At 34.3% G+C, this 17630-nt stretch overlaps 2 protein-coding genes and 1 long non-coding RNA gene across 6 annotated transcripts in view; 2 read left to right on the forward strand and 1 right to left on the reverse strand.

The window, feature by feature from the left end:
• LOC129236253 (uncharacterized) lies at window positions 1-1255 on the forward strand. Its single transcript, XR_008581646.1, has 2 exons — window positions 1-1001; window positions 1063-1255. It is a non-coding gene; the product is annotated as an uncharacterized LOC129236253 (long non-coding RNA).
• The window catches only part of LOC129236249 (peroxisomal carnitine O-octanoyltransferase), a 20798-nt gene continuing 4351 nt past the window's right edge, over window positions 1184-17630 (reverse strand). The window contains exons 1-10 of one of the 4 annotated variants that reach the window (XM_054870511.1): window positions 8185-8266; window positions 7901-7964; window positions 7302-7691; window positions 7067-7250; window positions 6796-7001; window positions 6489-6704; window positions 6140-6331; window positions 5939-6069; window positions 1472-1888; window positions 1184-1392 (exon numbers count right to left, since the gene is read on the reverse strand). In XM_054870511.1, coding sequence (XP_054726486.1) covers window positions 1263-1392; window positions 1472-1888; window positions 5939-6069; window positions 6140-6331; window positions 6489-6704; window positions 6796-7001; window positions 7067-7250; window positions 7302-7679 — 1854 coding nt within the window. In that variant the 5' untranslated portion in view covers window positions 7680-7691; window positions 7901-7964; window positions 8185-8266 and the 3' untranslated portion in view covers window positions 1184-1262. Of the gene's footprint in view, window positions 1393-1471; window positions 1889-5938; window positions 6070-6139; window positions 6332-6488; window positions 6705-6795; window positions 7002-7066; window positions 7251-7301; window positions 7692-7900; window positions 7965-8184; window positions 8267-8376; window positions 8465-17630 lie in introns of those variants that run through there. The other 3 variants (XM_054870514.1, XM_054870512.1, XM_054870513.1) reach the window with 3 other exon arrangements.
• On the forward strand, window positions 11746-15687 carry LOC129236244 (RNA exonuclease 1 homolog). Its single transcript, XM_054870504.1, has 11 exons — window positions 11746-11994; window positions 12050-13197; window positions 13280-13469; window positions 13535-13701; window positions 13773-13907; window positions 14095-14197; window positions 14256-14358; window positions 14430-14716; window positions 14774-15074; window positions 15169-15428; window positions 15487-15687. Exons 1-11 carry the CDS (start codon window positions 11865-11867, stop codon window positions 15564-15566), a joined length of 2904 nt encoding a protein of 967 aa, XP_054726479.1. The 5' UTR covers window positions 11746-11864; the 3' UTR covers window positions 15567-15687.

A 17630-nucleotide genomic window follows, 5' to 3' on the forward strand; every position in this document is an offset into this window, starting at 1 on the left:
CAGCTCTCCTTCTTATTCGTTCCTCTTAATTATTATTATTTCTTGTGAATACTGGTGAAAGATAAAACAAGTTAAAACTAAGGATTTACTTTATTTGATAATTCTCAAAATTTATAAAAAAGTTTCCGGCTCATCTGAAAACTTTTTTTAAAGGAGGGTGTATCAACGCGCTATCAGTCAATATTTGTTCACAAGTTCATATTAGCTTTTCAAAGAACTAATTTTCTTCCAAGTTAAACTTAGAAGATGCAGTTGCTTCAATAGCTGCAACTGCTCCTTATGGAAGTGGAACACAATTTGACCCTCAGAACCCAATTTGGTCTACTCCACAATTCTGGAGGTGTTCAGCAACTTCCTCGACTTCATACATTTTTCATGATATCTTTTTGAACATCCATTATTAAAATTTAACTTTTTTCGGTTATCATTCAATGTTTGTTAATTTTGTTCTAATTTACAAATTCGTTTTGGTTTGACAGCTAATTTCGATAAATTTTCGATAAAAAATAGTAAGTGCAACGATTTGTTCGTAATTCACAAGTAAGTCAAGCCGAATTGAATATAGAAGGTGGCGTCTTCCCACAACAGTTACTTTATTTTTCGCGACTTTGACAAATCTGACGTCAGGCTTCTTTCCAATATGAAACAAACTAATAAAAGGATGAAAAATTGCATGTTTGTGGAAATTCAGTGAATGGCTTGATTTAGCAAACTTTTTTTTTTAACTGACGTGATTTTTGCTCAAAAATGCTCATTTTATTTATAAAAAAATTCTATATATGCAAATCGGTCTAGTTTACGGTACTTAATATTTTTCGAATTATTTCTCTTATAATTCCAATGGAATGGGTGGAAACCGTACCTACTTTTTTATGGAAAGTAATGCATGCTAATGTACAGATATAAGAAGCATGGATATAACGAAATCAAAGCTGCAATGTATTCTGCTTCCTATTGTCTTGTACTAAACATTAATACTTACCAGATGCGGAAAACAGGCTGTAAGCATGAATCACCTAAAAAATATAGAAGGCTTTTGTTTAATAGCTTCGCCCCCTCTAGTTGTGGAAGCACATACAGACGGCGACGACGAGCTCGATCAAACACCCAAAGGTGGTGTAAATATCAAATATACATGTATGTAGATACTCGTATATTTAATCTATAAATAAGACTCAAAATGTCGTATGATGCCTTTAATAAAATGTATACTTGAAAAATAAGTGATAACAAAATAAATAACAAAAACCAATAACACTATCTTATAACTTTGAATTATATGTATCCTCTAAAATAGTTCTGAGTTTGGAAAACTCCTGCTTAAATATTTCATTAAATTTATGTGCACACGTAATTGTACTACCGCGAAAAGCTGTGATTTGAATGTAAATACTAAAAAGAAATACAAACAATTTTACAAAATTTTAGTAATCACAAAAGTTAGGAATAAAACTGAATGAATAAAACGTACGTGTCCGAAGTTATAGTGTAGAAAACACCATATCCATCTAATGTCATTGGTGCTACAAATCCTACATTGGTCGAGTAACCCAACGTACTTGTAGATAGAATAAAATTTCCTCCGCCACCACTTCGAATATACAATGGATCTTCATAAAACTCAGGTATATCAATTTGGTTTTCGTAAGCTATGCACCATAGACCAAATAGGTGCCTGTCCACTCCATTTCCTTTCCGTGCTTCATTCATCATGCGATTGTGATGGTTAACAGCATTCCGAAAGCCGAAGGCAATTTCTGAAGTGGAAGACATTGAATTGCTTGCAACTTGAATAAATTTGAGTACTTCTGTGGAGCAGGAACGCAAGGTTTCGGTACGACCATTGTAATAGTGCCGCATAAGAGCAGTTTCATAAGTCGAAGCAATCCTGTGGAAAATATTGTAATAATCAATGAATTGGCATACACAAAATAACAAAAAAAAAAACACCAGTCTAACGGTTAGACGCGATAGAAGTGAAACCTTGCGTAAAACAAACTGAGAGAGAGTAAGACGAAAGCAGCATTAGGAGCAAGATAATTATAGGTTCATTATAATGTTGCTATAGAGTTCATATTTTATTTTCTTCATTTTATTATTATTCATCCTCAATGTTTTCAATTTCAACAAATGATACGAGTGGCTTATGATAGCTAAAATATGATACAAATGCTTTGGTTTCGATGTTCTCACCATGTCTTTGAAATACCGCGTCAATGGTTGTTTTTGATCGTGTTGTCGATTCAGTGCGATTGTTACACATTTTTAAATTGAATGTTGTATTGAGAACGTCAATTAAAGGAACCGCTGTGTCCAATGCAAAATTTACGTTAAAATCGCCACTTAAAATCATTGGAGCTTTATTGTAATCTTTTCTAAGTATCCGCGATACTTCTGGTGTATACTTTATTAAATTTTCGTGAATGAATTCCGTGATGCTATTTATTGATTTTTTTTCTGTCGATATTCACGACACTTTTCTGCATTATTTTTCGACATAATTGCGGTAAATATTTAAAAATGAAAATATTTACGAATATTAAAATACACACGCGGTTGCTATTATGAGCGTCCCCAGCAAAACCTGCGTGACCGAAACTCTAACACAATTAAATTTTTTTGAATGTTACAAACACATATGCACGCAGGTTTTGCTGGGGCGTGACCGAAACTCTAACACAATTACACATATGCACTCGTATTTGTTTGAAAATCGACTTTTTTTTTGGTTCTCCGTCACCTTTGGAAAATGTGTAAACAGTAAGCAAACTTTATTCATATATTTTTCCTCATTTTTGCATCAGTAAAATTAAACAAACGCCGTAGCCGAATGGGTTGGTGCGTGACTACTATTCAGAATTTACAGAGAGAACGTCAGTTCGAATCTCGGTGAAAACACCAAAATTAAGGAAAACTATTTTTCTAATAGCGCTCACCCCTCAACAGGCAATGGCAAAACACCGAGTGTATTTCTGCCATGAAAAAAGTTCCTCATAAACATATCATAAAATAAAATAAAATAACTGTATAAACAAATTTTTTTCTTGTGATTCGAACCAAGGATTTTGGATCGGAAGCTCACATTGCTAGCCGCTCGGCTATCGCGCCATGCTGTCGGCGCTGGCCTAAAAGTTATTTAGTTCGTCGCTACGTATATATGTAATATTCGTAGCCAAGAGTGTCGCTTTTTTCGTTTCACTTTTTCTCAAATCACTCCCAACGATTCTAAAGAAGTTTTCACTTCAAAAAAATGTTATTAGTCGTTTTGTATAATTTTTGTATATATGCGTTCATTAATCCCAAAAATGTTTACCCTTTTTTTGTGCTATTACTTAAATGGCCGGATAAAAACACAAATTGGATTGGATTTTTATCCCGCCATTCAAATAATAGTACAAAATAAAAATAAAAAGAGGTTGTCTGTAAAGTCGGTTTACTGACGATAGTTTAACGTGATAACGTCATAAGAAAATACTGATTGAATGGTTGCATTTTTCAAAAGAAAATTTTAATTTTATTTGTTTGATAGATATTTTGTATGGATATAGAGAATGAGTTAACATTAACATAACATAATATACTGTAACATAACATAACAAAACATAACATAACATAAAATAACAAAACATAACATAACATAACATAACATAAAATAACATAACATAACATAACATAACATAACATAACATAACATAACATAACATAACATAACATAACATAACATAACAGAACATAACATAACATAACATAACATAACATATCATAACATAACATAACATAACATAACATAACATAAAATAACATAACATAACATAACATAACATAACATAACATATCATAACATAACATAACATAACTTAACATAACATAACATTACATAACATAACATAACATAACATAACATAACATAACATAACATAACATAACATAACATAACATAACATAACATAACATAAAATAACATAACATAGCATAACATAACATAACATAACATAACATAACATAACATAACATAACATAACATAACATAACATAACATAACATAACATAACATAACATAACATAACATAACATAACATAACATAACATAACATAACATAACATAACAACATAACATAACATAACATAACATAACATAACATAACATAACATAACATAACATAACATAACATAACATAACATAACATAACATAACATAACATAACATAACATAACATAACATAACATAACATAACATAACATAACATAACATAACATAACATAACATAACATAACATAACATAACATAACATAACATAACATAACATAACATAACATAACATAACATAACATAACATAACATAACATAACATAACATAACATAACATAACATAACATAACATAACATAACATAACATAACATAACATAAAATAACATAACATAACATAACATAACATAACATAACATAACATAACATAACATAACATGCTGTTCAAGCAAAGTAACGAAGCATGAGCAAGATAACGACGCATTTTTTGGTGCGTGCAGCCGGCTAAATCGAATTATAAGACGTTATCACGTCAAAAAATAATAATAACATTAAAACAATAGGTATTATTAACAAACTTGGTTTTATTTTAAATTCTTCAAGTAAATCAAATTAATAATAATCAATAAGAAGGCATATGCAAATACAAATACGTGAATTTATATATGTACATATGCGCATATACATACACATATACGCTCACTTAAGTAGGAGAGAGCAAGATGTCGAACGTTGCCGTTCGTTTGCTTTGTTTGCTTTGTCGTTCGTTCCGTTCATTCAAGGTAACGGCAATGAGCAAGGTAACGACAAATGAGCAAGGTAACACTAATGAGCAAGGTAACGACACATTTTTTCGTGCGTGCAGCCTGTTAAATCGAATTATAAGACGTTATCACGTCAAAATCATAATGAGAAATATTAGAAAGTTAATAGAACAACAAAGAAAATAGTGATTAGAAGGAAATAGTAATTATTTGTTTTCGTTTTTATTGTTAATTTGGACAGATAAGATTTAACTAAAAAATATGTTTCACATTTTCAAAATGATTAGTAGGTTGTGAGGTTAAAATCAAAATAAAAAAATTAAATTAAACATTTTTTTTATAAAGAAATAGAAACAAAACTCACACGAGAATATGAGACGAAGACCAACGTGTAAAATTAATTTTTTTTTCGAAGAAAAGAAAATAAATACTAAGAAGAGTATCTCTATTTGAGAGCTAAAAGTAAAAGCAACAACTACCATAAAGTCCATTAACGAACAAGTGCTCTAATGTGTCATATTCAATAACAATATCTGCCACAATAGAACACACAATCAACACTTCCACCATTCAATAAGTAAAATTAGTAATGTATAATATTAGCTATATGCACATATACATATGTATGTATGTACAACCAACCAGGATAAGAAATGAAAAAATTAATATTCTCCCACTTTGGTTATACAAACATTTACACATACTAAGCCACCAAACTGCCTGCATAATAAAAAAAATTTTACCGGTCATCCATCTCCTTTTGGAGTATCAAAATTTCTCTAGAAGCAGATTATAGATTTTTACCATCAATAATTCACTTAATTTCGGGCATGAAATACCAAATGATAGAAAAGGTAATTTCTAATAGCCGTTACTCCTTGGCAGGCAAACCTCCATGAAAAAGCTCCTCATAAAAATCCATCTGCCATTCGGCATAAAACTTAAGGTCACTCCATTTGTGGAAAAACATCAAGACGCACACCACAAATAGCAGGGGGAGCTCGGTCAAACATACCACAAAGGTGTAAGCGCCAATTATTATATGTAAATATCTACTTCATTTAACCTATTCAAAGCGTTCACAATTCTAAATACATATCTACAACATTTACAACTACTATTTACTCAATGAATAAAGTGCCTTACTTGTTATGTAGTTTTGAATATGCTAATTGCATAACAACTTGAACGAAGGAGTCGGGATGTAAATTCCATTTTTTTATAACATCTTTCCCATATTCGTTGAAATAATCATGTGTTATAATAATATCATTTCTCTAAAAGGGTTGACAAATTAGTGCATTAATTATTTATTGGCTTTAGAATGATTTCATGATAAGTGATTACCCTTCGGTCACAGTCCACTAATGCACGTTTGATCTCCTCACGCAATTTTTCATCCATGTCGAACTTAAGTTCCTTGAAGGTAACGACCGACGCAGTTTCCCTCAAGTTCCAGTTAATTTCAGAAATTTCATACATACTAAGTTGCACAAAAAGTGCATAACTTACGCTAATAGTGCCATCATATGCAGAATGCTTTGAATGAAAAAAAATAATGAAATGAATAAATTGTTATTTATTAAGTGACTTGTGAGCTTATGAAGCAAAATGTTTTCATATATGTATATTATTTCAAACATACGCTTTAAATATCTAGATAAGTTTTCATTTGAACAATAAAAAGGTTGTTTACCTCTCCAACACAAGCAAATCGGCCGTTTTTATAGGCAACAATAGTACTGCTTCGATCTCCCCACTTTGAGTGATAATCACCATTGACACAAAAAAGCGAAGTCTCTTCGTAGTTTTGCGGTTCATTTTCGTCGAATGCAACAACAATTGCAGAACTTTCAATTGTCTTCAAAATTTCGATATTTCTCTCCGAAATTTCTTGGAGATGTACATAATTCTATAATCGATTCCGTTCAATGATTTGAGCCAATACTTTTGTGTAATACGCTTACATATGTATACTCGTATGTACATATGTATGTACTTACGTTTGCCCAAGTAGTGCGATCATCATGGGTAAGAACAGGTACACAATCGCCCATTGGTTCATAATCTAAGACACACCGAACGCGCTGTAAAACGTCTAAAATCTCCTGTGGAGTAATAATCCTACCACTGGCATGAAGGCAATCAAAAACGAATATACGCCCTTTACCAGAAATAATAGCATGAGAAGGCGTTGCACCATCTTTAACTGGAAACAAAAGAAAAACAAAATTTGTTTAATTAACATTTTTGATATGCTGTAAAGGAATTTACCAATTTTAAAGTAATTTTTTATGTAATCATATTGCAAACCAGGTGCACGTGTTGTTGAGAAGAACCTTTTATACAACGCTGATGAGTACTTAATTTTGCCCCCATTGGAGGAAAGTGGTTTGATGGTGGCTTTACGAGCCAAATCCCAAAACTCAAGAGTATGGAATATTATTCGTGCCAAATTCTGCGAATTTTAAAAACTAAGGTTTAAAAACTAAGTAATAAGTGCACATACCTTGAGCATATAAGGTGGTGTTTCTGGAATATTGATAATTTCAAGTTTTACAGGCATCGCCATAACTATGTAAGGATTGAGAGGTAGTCGTAGCATGTGGTAAGCATATTTCTCCCACCATTCATCTAACCAATTTTTTTTCATCGCAGCACGTTGCTTTAATTCCTTATGCAACTGAGCGCCGACACCAGTTTCAAATTCTTTAATAATTTGCTCTGAATTATTCAGTTCCTCAGCTGTGCCAAATGGTTTTAACGATTCATAGTAGCGTTGTAGTGTGTCATGTAGCTCTGGTAATGGCAATGCAGGCAATGTTTCGTCAAAATCGTAAGTATTTGATTCTCCTTCATCCAAGAAGTAAATGCTAGCACGATCCATGACTGTTAAACTCTGTGGAAAGGTACATATGTACATACATGTGGATGTGCGTAATATACATATATATAATACGTAAGTATATGTACAAGACAGCCAAAAGACACTTGCAGGCACATAGTAATGTGGAAGTTGCCGATATATACAAAGAAATTATATAGTTAGACTTCGTTCAACTAAAAATTGAATTCAGTCATTCATTATATTAAATGAATACAAATTACAATATAATTAAAGCATTGAGTTTGTTTTAATATCAGGAATTGCTGGTGTATTCGAAACGAAAATCTGTTGGTAGTGCAAATGTGATTTATATATTCAAGCTAATAGTTATTAATAAAACATAACATAGAACGTTTACTATAATATGTAAACTGTAATACTTATAAGCATTATTAAATATATTATAAGTAAACCAAATGCGCAAAAAGCAACTCTTTTATTAGCGGTCCACTATCATTACAAAAATAATAACAAAACTCCAACAAAGAGCGAGTATTTAACCAACCGTATGTAAGCGTGTACATATGTATATGTAAAGAGTATATGAATGTAAGCAAGTGACTAGACAACCGCTCTGCCAGAAAGTTGGCAAACAACTAAGTGGAATGAATTGTCTTATGTTTATATTAATTATTGTGCCTATTATTTCCATTCGCCAGACAAAAATGCACATGGATTTAAATACAATTATACTAACTCGCTTATTTTTTCATTTGCAAAAACGAAGGGTTCGTATATGCAAAACGCTGGCAGACTTAACTTCATATGGTTGCTGCTTGCTGGCAGTCAAGGCTCAAACACTATGTTAAAACGAAAAAACAAAGAGGTTGTCTGTAAAGTCGGTTTACTGACGATAGTTTAACGTGACAACGTCATAAGAAAATTCTGATGTAATGGTTGCAATTTTCAAAACAAAATTTTAATTTTATTTGTTTGATAGATATTTTGTATGGATATAGAGGAGGAGGTAAATAGAATCGTAATGGAATAGGTGAAGTTACATTTACACAAACGTGAAAAATGACGAAACATTTATCAAATTCATGAAAGATATGTTCAATTTCGATTGTGCGTCAAACGTTAATAAGTCAACAACACTAAGAGGCAACATCATCGATTTGCCTTTTTCAAGACACTTTACACTCGAAATACTCCCTTTCATTTCCTACTTTTTCTATCATCTATCTCAACAGAGAAATGGTGCTCTTTGTCGTTCGTTCCGCGCTCTCGCTTGCAGTTCAAGCACATTAGCTTACATTTGCTTGCGTACAGAATAGATTCGTACATTTGATATGTTCATATGATTTGTATGCATCTTTACATATAGATTTGTTCTTTTTGAAAATTGCGTGAAATTGTATATGCATGTTTATATACATATATTAGTATACAACATATCTTATAAGGTATATGGTAAATATTACCATACATTTTTTCCTTCATATATAATAAAAAAATTAATAATAATAACATTAAAACAACAGGTATTATTAACAACTAGTCGTCACTAATTATAAATTCGGTAAGGATGATGATGATACACTTGGTTTTATTTTAAATTCTTCAAGTAAATCAAATTAATAATAATCAATAAGAAGGCATATGCAAATACAAATATGTGAATTTATATATGTACATATGCGCATATACATACATATATACGCTCACTTAAGTAGGAGAGAGCAAGATGTCGAACGTTGTGCTCTTTGTCGTTCGTTCCGCGCTTTCGCTTGCAGTTTATGCAAGGTAACGACCATGAGCAAGATAACGACCATTGAGCAAGATAACGACACATTTTTTCGTGCGTGCAGCCGGCTAAATCGAATTATAAGACGTTATCACGTCAAAATTTTAAAAATAGTGAGCACATTGAATTTGGAGGAATATTTGTATAAAGTTTGCTTCCGGTCACATTATAGTGTGTGCTTCCGGCTATTTTACTAGGGATAATTTCACCACCCCGAAGCTGACCGAATACTTGTAAATACTCAAAAACAAATATTCATTATTACAAAGAAATCCAGAACATAGAAATTCATAGGTAAACTTGGACGACGTTGGGAACGTACGTTTCAATTCTATTTATCCTGATATATTATATGATGCATAGCCGCATAACCATAACCCAAAGTATAACCCGATTTTAGATAGCAGAAGACTAACGACTGCTTTCCCAATGCTTGTTTCACTGTGGTGAATTTTATAAACTGAGTTTAGGTCTTTCAGGTTTAACTCAACATCTCGACACAATTATTCAATTTATAACTGTCAAATTTGGTTGAATGTGATGGCAATATTTTAAGTGTGATCATTGCCATGTTATGCTATCGTCATTTCGAGAATGTCGTCAAGTAAACCGGTACTTGGTTGATTTATACGATGATAAGGAGAGAATGGCGTCCAGGTTCTGGGTGAATCTTTTTAGCCATGAAAGAAAATGCATAGTCTTCAAAACTAAAATGATCAAAGATTCTGTCAATGCGAGCGTAAAAAATATCAAATTCATTCAATTTGCTGCTTCAACTCGAGGTGAATAGAATACTGAAGGTGATGTTTTCCCGAAACAGTTACTTCATTTTTCGCGATTTTGACAACGGCTGACGTCATGTACCATTATTATACAAAACAAACAAAGCGAAGAGAAATTACTTGTTTGTAAATATTCAGTGAATCTCTTTTTACTGAGATTTGAAGATTTAAATTAAACAAACTAATAAAAATGAGGTGCCTAGTTCTAAATTGTGAAAAACGAATTATAAAAAATACCCCCGAATGCCATTTTTCGCGTTTCACTGGCGATGACGACTCGCAAGAAAGTGCGTTCTGAATAATTCTTGTGTTTATTAGTTTCTATTGCTTTTGTATACTCTTCTTCTTCACCAACAAGTAATTTCTCTTCCTTTTGTTTGTTGTTGTTGTTGTAGCAGCATAAACATTCCCCATACATACGGGGAATGCTGCTGGAGTGACAGTCCTTGGCCGGATATAAATCCGGGTCGTTTCGGTAACGTAGAACCGACTGTCGTGGAAACGTCCTTTTGTTTGTATTCTATCATTCTTGGTGCAGTCTGTCTCATCGTCTGGTTGAAATATCTTAGTCGACATAGTGACGCCACATATATCAGCAGTTTTCCCTTACAACATGGCGATTGATAGTGAAAGTTTAATCTCTTTTATTTCACTCATTATTTGTGATTTTTCGAAAGCACCTTGGGGTCAATACTTTTACTTGATATTAGTAGAGGAACCTCGGTCTACAGAGTACAGAAAGTGGCGCCTTCCGAAAACCGCTACTATATTTTTCGAGATTTTAACATCCGGATGAGGTCATCTTTGCAGGAGAACAAAAGAAAGACTAGCTACTCAGAACGAAGTCCAAAATATACAATAATACAAATTTAAATACGAGCATGTTCATCATCTGTGCTCTACTTAATTGTCGTGAATGTAGAGATATCGGATATCAATGTTGAAGGTTTTTCAGCAATATCTTGCACTACAACAGCAAGATCTTGCTGAAAAATATTCTCAGCGGAAAGTCCATTTTTTGATCTGCGAATCCTTTATCTATCCTCGACAGAACCAGTTTCTAGAAATTTTTCACCAAAGTATAATTGTCAACTCCTTCGGACGATTATTTCCAACAAAAAAAATGTCGAATTTTGCAATATATTGTTCTTAGAGATTGTACATTTTCATAATAAGTTTCAATACTTTTAACTATCATGTAAAATTGTACATCTGCCTACTTGACATAAAACAAAAAAAAAAACAAAAATAAGGTATCTTCTTGGAATCCTTCATTACAGACATCCAGGTGTTACTTTTGAAAGACCCTGCACAACTTTAAAATAACGAAATTCCGAACAAAGCAGCATTTTCGAGCAAAAGAAAGAAGCGTCCGGCTTAAATTTTCCAATGTACTCCATGAGGTGTACGATAAATGGTTTCCATTTGCGATATGGGATATGAGATGACTTGCAAGCGATCAGCGTCCGCACAGGGAGCTACCATTAAAATATTTTCAAAACTTGCCGCCCTGTGCTTGTTTCGACTTTATTCTAAATTTCCCTCTTGTGCCGGCAACGCTGTTATCTTGTGCGAACAGTGCTTTGATGAAATAATAAACTCAAACAAACTTTAGAGTATTTCGCATTGCACAATGACTTTATAGAGAACTAGAAAATGTTACCTTCGCTTGGTTTATTTAAAGGATTTCCGTGTCCATATTATTTAGGCCCAAGTGGGAATAGTGCTAGTACTGGGTCACAATCCTGTCAAAGACCCTATTGTCATTTTAAGCATGTGCGAAAAGGTACTTATATTTTGGATACAAATACATATATTTTCCTTTAATTTCTGTTTTTTAGATGAAAATCCCGTAACAGCTAATGTATCCGTGCCGGAATATAAGCCAACGCCAAAACTGCTCCCATTACCAACAATTACAAAATCAAAACCAAAGTTGGAATATCAACCTGAGAAACCAGCTCTAAATGCTAGCCCTTCTAAACCTTATCTAGCCATCGAACTACAAGCGCCGATTTATATACCAGGAACGTGTAAAAATGAGCAAGAAACTTTTAGGTTAAATCTTGAAGATTGTGAGGATGAGCTAAATGAACTTGGTGAAATATTAGATTGTGAAGTTGAAGACAAAAATCTTAAATTAAATGGTGAGAATCAAAGTGAACCTGGGCATGTTTTATGTTCTAATAGCACAAAGGAAGTCAAGAGTGATGAAGAGCTAAAACCCCCAAAACGTAATAAAACAGATGCTAGCAGTAAAGATGAGAAAAGTTCGCTTCCTAGTAGTAAAAAAATTGGTCTTAAAAAAGAGTGCTCTGCTTCCTACGATGTAAAGGTTTCAAACGATAAATCCAAAAGTAAGGAAATTGCTCGGAAAGAGGTTTCAGAAAAGGAAAGTAAAAACATACACAAAACAGAAAGTAAAAAAAGTAAAGAGCAACGGCAAGAAGATACCTTAAAAAAAGATAAAGATAAAAAAAGAAGTCATAGTGACGAAAAAGAGCGAAAATCTAAATCTTCGAGATCTTCGTCATCAAAAAGCAGACCTTCATCTGATAGTAGGGAAAACGCAAAGCATAGGAGAAGTTCGAAAACAAGTTCCAACAAAATTTCTTCTTCAAAATCAGCTTCCAACACTTCAAAAGTACTGCAGACAGACAGTAACCCCCCTACTTTCGAAGACCTTATTTCAAGTAAAGTCACTGAAAGTACAGAAGAGTTTCCCATAACAGAAGAGATTAATAAGGAATGTCAAATGATATATGAACAATTGGAAAAAGATTTCGCTTCCCTGCATAAAGGCAATGCTACTGAGACTAAAAATCACGCACATGAGTCTAGTCCATTAAAGCGTAAACAATCGGAAGATGATGAATACGCGGCTAACACATTACAGAAAAAACGCGTTGCTTATCACAATGCAGAAAAGTTAAAGGTGCAATCTCCACTATTATTGCGCAAGCCAGATCACATACGCAATGCAATGCAAGTAAGTACTTAAGATGGACGGCATTCACACGGAGTTCATAAATAAGTATAAGTTATAATGCAAATCCTATTTATTGTTAAAGGCTATTTTCAATCGACAAGCAGCTATGCACCGCAAAAGGGAAGAAGAGGCTTCAGTGGTAGAAGCCGCTGTACGTGAAGCAGAAGAAAAGGTACGAGAGGCAACCGAAGCTTTGCGCAAGGCCAAAGAAAAGAGCCAGCTTACACCACTCATACCGAAGAGTTACTTAACACCACCAACTCGCACTGGCGGTAAAGCTTTTAATGCATTCTCAAGAAAGCATTGTGAAAGTTTCTCAATTATTTTTCACTTACAGCTCGCACTATTGCCCCTGTTGCTAATATGATTGCTTTAGAGCGCGCAAAAAAGAAAGTGGAAGAGCTTAAAGCCGAAAAGCACCCGGCATTTACACCAGCGCAAACAATAAAGAAGGGCGAACGAGTTGCACACAAAGTTACCGAGGCTTTAGCGACTAAAGAAGCCGTATGTCTAGTTCATTCCATAAACCGCCCTCGTGTATTTTAGTTAATAGTGCTGCTTATTTATTTCTTTAGGTAAAACCCGCGAAACCACCGGTTCTAGAAGCAAGTTCTTCGAAAATATCATTTAACATACGTATGCAGTATTACGAAATGATGGTGAAGCATTGCTTAGCCATCTACCCTAATGTAGCTGATGCGTGGGAGCGGGTAAATATGTATTTCTGAACACATTATTACAAAGTATCAGTGCCATATTTCTAAGTGTGTTAGAATACTGTATACTTCGATATTAACCGCCAATAATTATAAATCGAATGCCACTGATGCTTTAAATCAACTGCGATTAGGGAATCCAAACACTTTCTAAAAACTTTTTGTTACATTTCCGTTGCAGGCACAAACTGAAGAACTCGCTGTTTTTAAAAAATGTAATACTCCAGTTATTTATAAAAGTAGCTCGTTGCTAGCTATTAATAAACTGAGAAAGGAAGCAGCAGGTATATTATATTTTACGAGTTACGCTTTTAACCAATCATAATGTTACGGTATGTCTAGATTCTGGAAATAAACCTGCCGACACAACCAGAATGATGTCTCATGAAGTCGTATTAGCTGGAAAACTAGCTAAAACGAATACATGGAGTGTTCAGAAAAAAATGTAAGTTTGTCATTATAAAGGTTTTTGTTAAATCTGTGTTTATTAATTAAATATTATAAATATCCACACAGAAGAAGTGATGCTTCGGATGAACCGTTCGACAAGCTGCCTGGTGATAAAGCTTATGACATGGTACAGGAGCTATGTCTAACAGAAGAGCAATTGGTATCAAATGGTTTTCCGCGGCCAGGTAAAGGACCCGGTCTTGCAGTTATAACCAGTGGGAAACCGTCACGACGTCCAAATGATGACGAACGATATTGTAGTCGTTGTGGAAAAGTTTTCAATTTGAAGATTTATGAGGAGGTGTGTGTCGATGAGTGTAATTACCATCCTAAAAGTGCTGGCTACCGTAGAGGTTTGTGTATTCCGCATAATTATAATAATTTTTAAAATAATTGTATAATCAAATAAGGTTTTGCGGACAATCATCATCGTTGTTGTCAACAACCAACGGGAACCCCTGGCTGCTCTTATGCTAATTATCACGTTGCGGATTATATTGATTACGATAATCTCACCGGTTATGTTACAACGATAAAAAAGGAAGCCAAATACGTCCCAACTAAAAAAGATATTTACGCTCTCGATTGTGAAATGTGTTACACCACTCTAGGCATCGAACTGACACGAGTGACAGTCGTAGATATCAATGGGCGTACGGTATACGATGCGCTTGTGAAACCCGAAAACAAAATTGTAGATTACAATACTGTGTAAGTAAGATGCGTAAATTTTAAACCCGCAATACTATATCCAATAGTCCCAGCTTCTTCTTCAGAATTCACTTCTATTTTGCTTTCTACATAGTTATTCTGGGATAACAGAAGCGATGCTGAAGCACGAGACACGCACATTGCGTGACGTGCAAGCTATACTAATGTCTATGTTTCATTCAAAAAGTATTTTGGTCGGTCATAGTCTGGATAGTGACCTTAAGGCGTTGAAGCTTATACACAGTGTGATAGTAGATACATCGGTATTATTTCCACACAAAATGGGACCACCGAAAAAGCGTGCACTAAAGACTTTGTGTATTGAAAATTTGAAACGCATCATACAAGAAAATGGTAACAAGTCTTTGCGCATTCTCTGTATTGCATATTAAAATGTTTAGTAATCTTTCAGAGGCTGGTCACGATAGTGCAGAAGATGCAGAGGTCTGCATACAGCTAGTTAAGTTCTATCTTCGTAATAAGATTAGTTGAGCAAATGGTATCTCGGTAAGCATTATGGTAGTAAGGAGTTATTACTTCACTTAAATGAAACGTGAACAAATTCATTTGTTAAGCTAATTTAATAATACATACAGTGTAACATCACATAACATTTTCATCAAAATTAAATTAAATAAAAATATAATTTAAATAAAAATCCACTTAAGTATAGTATGTATTAACAAAAAAAATTGTTCCAAGGTGTTTAGGTCAAGCTTTTCTTCGGATGTTGAAATCGCAACACAATTGAAGGATCCATGCAATGTAATTACCGGTCGTTTTTATCTAGCTCACCGGACGGAATTCTGCCAAAGTTACGCGGACCTCTCGGGGTAGCTGAAGGTAACTTCATCTGCAGCAGTTTTTTAGCATGTCTGAGGCTTAGTTCACCGTAACCCACTAGTTCCAGAGGACCAGGCAGACACAGCATAGTTCAGAACCGGTCGGCAAGCGATTTGAGGACCTTGTTGCGGTTTTGGACTTCAGTAGCAATTGGAGGATCCTGTGTTCTATTCCTCCTTCGGATGGATAATCATTTTCATGCAAATCGGTTTTCTTGTAACAGCATAAAAAATCCACCATCAATTTTTATTGAATGCAGTCCGAAGTCAGCTCTTGGTGTGAGAAAGAATTGAATTCCGAGATTTCGGGACAGAGAAGTGTCCGGTATTCGTAATGTGAGAAAAATTCGGGTTGTTCAGTTAACAACAATTTTTTTAAAGTTCTATGTCTTCAGATGGGACACGGAACACAAGCCTGGCTGTCGGTATGCCACGCACAAAATTTGGTCTGGTTGTGTAACGACTAAAACAGAAATTGTTGGGGAATTTAGCTGAGTTTGTGAGCTATAAATCCGCATCGTACCCTATTCCGTTTTTGATGCATGTTTAGGGAAGCGAAATTCCCACTAAGTAAAAATCTGCTTATATTTTTTATGGAATTGAATAATGAATTATGGAATATGGATCAATTCAATTTAAACTGCATTTATCATATGTTACATATCTTAAAAATTCCATAAATAGAGGGTTATCCATTTCAAGAGGAATCATGGCACAGCTCTATCTATGGCTTTTCACAACGTCATTCAAATAAGATTTATAACAATTCAACTTCATACTCCGAAAGAACACCGACAGTATTTACACAGCTGCAAAATGGCATTCATCGGGAGACACTTACCACCTTCCTAAACTCCCGACCTCTGAATGCCGTCATTAGAGACCAACCACCACCTCATTATGCAGATCTGCATAATGAGGCCCAAATGCTGCCTGTTAAGGAGCATAACAAACTGCTCAGTAAGCACCCATGCAGACACCTGCTCGAGCCTGAGCCACCTCCCAGGTACATCAGGAGGCACTTCCTCAACTACGCGGACGAGATCTCAGACAAAACAGACAGTAACTGGATCGGACAGTGTATAGACAGACCATAAACGAAATTCATCGGCAGACTCTCACCACCTTCTTAACTTCCCGACCCCCGAATGCCGTTATCGGAGTCCAACCACCACTCCATGCCTGTTGCAGACGAAGAGCTTCAGCTAGCCCGAGATACCCGGGTAACTTTGGCACAATTACGTTCTGGATAATGTACCAGACTAAACTCCTACCTATCCAGAATCGATCTCGACATACCCCAAATATGTATGTTTAACATATGAAGCCACCAAACTAAGCACCTTTTCACTCTCCATCTGAGCGCAAACTGTCGAAACAGCACGCTAGATGAGCTAGACGAAGACGACCGGTAACTACATTGCACTGACAGGGTTTAGTAAGGTGCTACCACAACAACAACAGAACACGCAGAAATTATTCAGCGCATTTATGCGATATTCTTTTCAAAATTTAATTATCCAAGTGAAGAACAAACAAACTTGTTTTTGTAAGGTTTTTGTTTTTTGTTTGAGAAGCAAATGCTTAAACTTTACATGACGAACCCTGTATAATGACAACAAATATTTGTTGAATAAATAAAGTGATTGTATTTTTGAAAAGTTAAACATATGCAGATCAAATTTATATCTCAAATGTAACAAATCTATTTCAA

Source organism: Anastrepha obliqua, chromosome 1 (assembly GCF_027943255.1).
Source record: "Anastrepha obliqua isolate idAnaObli1 chromosome 1, idAnaObli1_1.0, whole genome shotgun sequence".
NCBI classification, from domain to species: Eukaryota; Metazoa; Arthropoda; class Insecta; order Diptera; family Tephritidae; genus Anastrepha; species Anastrepha obliqua.

Bases quoted from the DNA above. Each gene is read 5' to 3' on its own strand.
- LOC129236244 (XM_054870504.1), top strand. From the start codon at position 11,865: ATGTTACCTTCGCTTGGTTTATTTAAAGGATTTCCGTGTCCATATTAT. The intron at 11,995-12,049 runs GTACTTATATTT...TCTGTTTTTTAG, and splicing joins TTTTAAGCATGTGCGAAAAG to ATGAAAATCCCGTAACAGCT. The intron at 14,717-14,773 runs GTTTGTGTATTC...TAATCAAATAAG, and splicing joins AAGTGCTGGCTACCGTAGAG to GTTTTGCGGACAATCATCAT.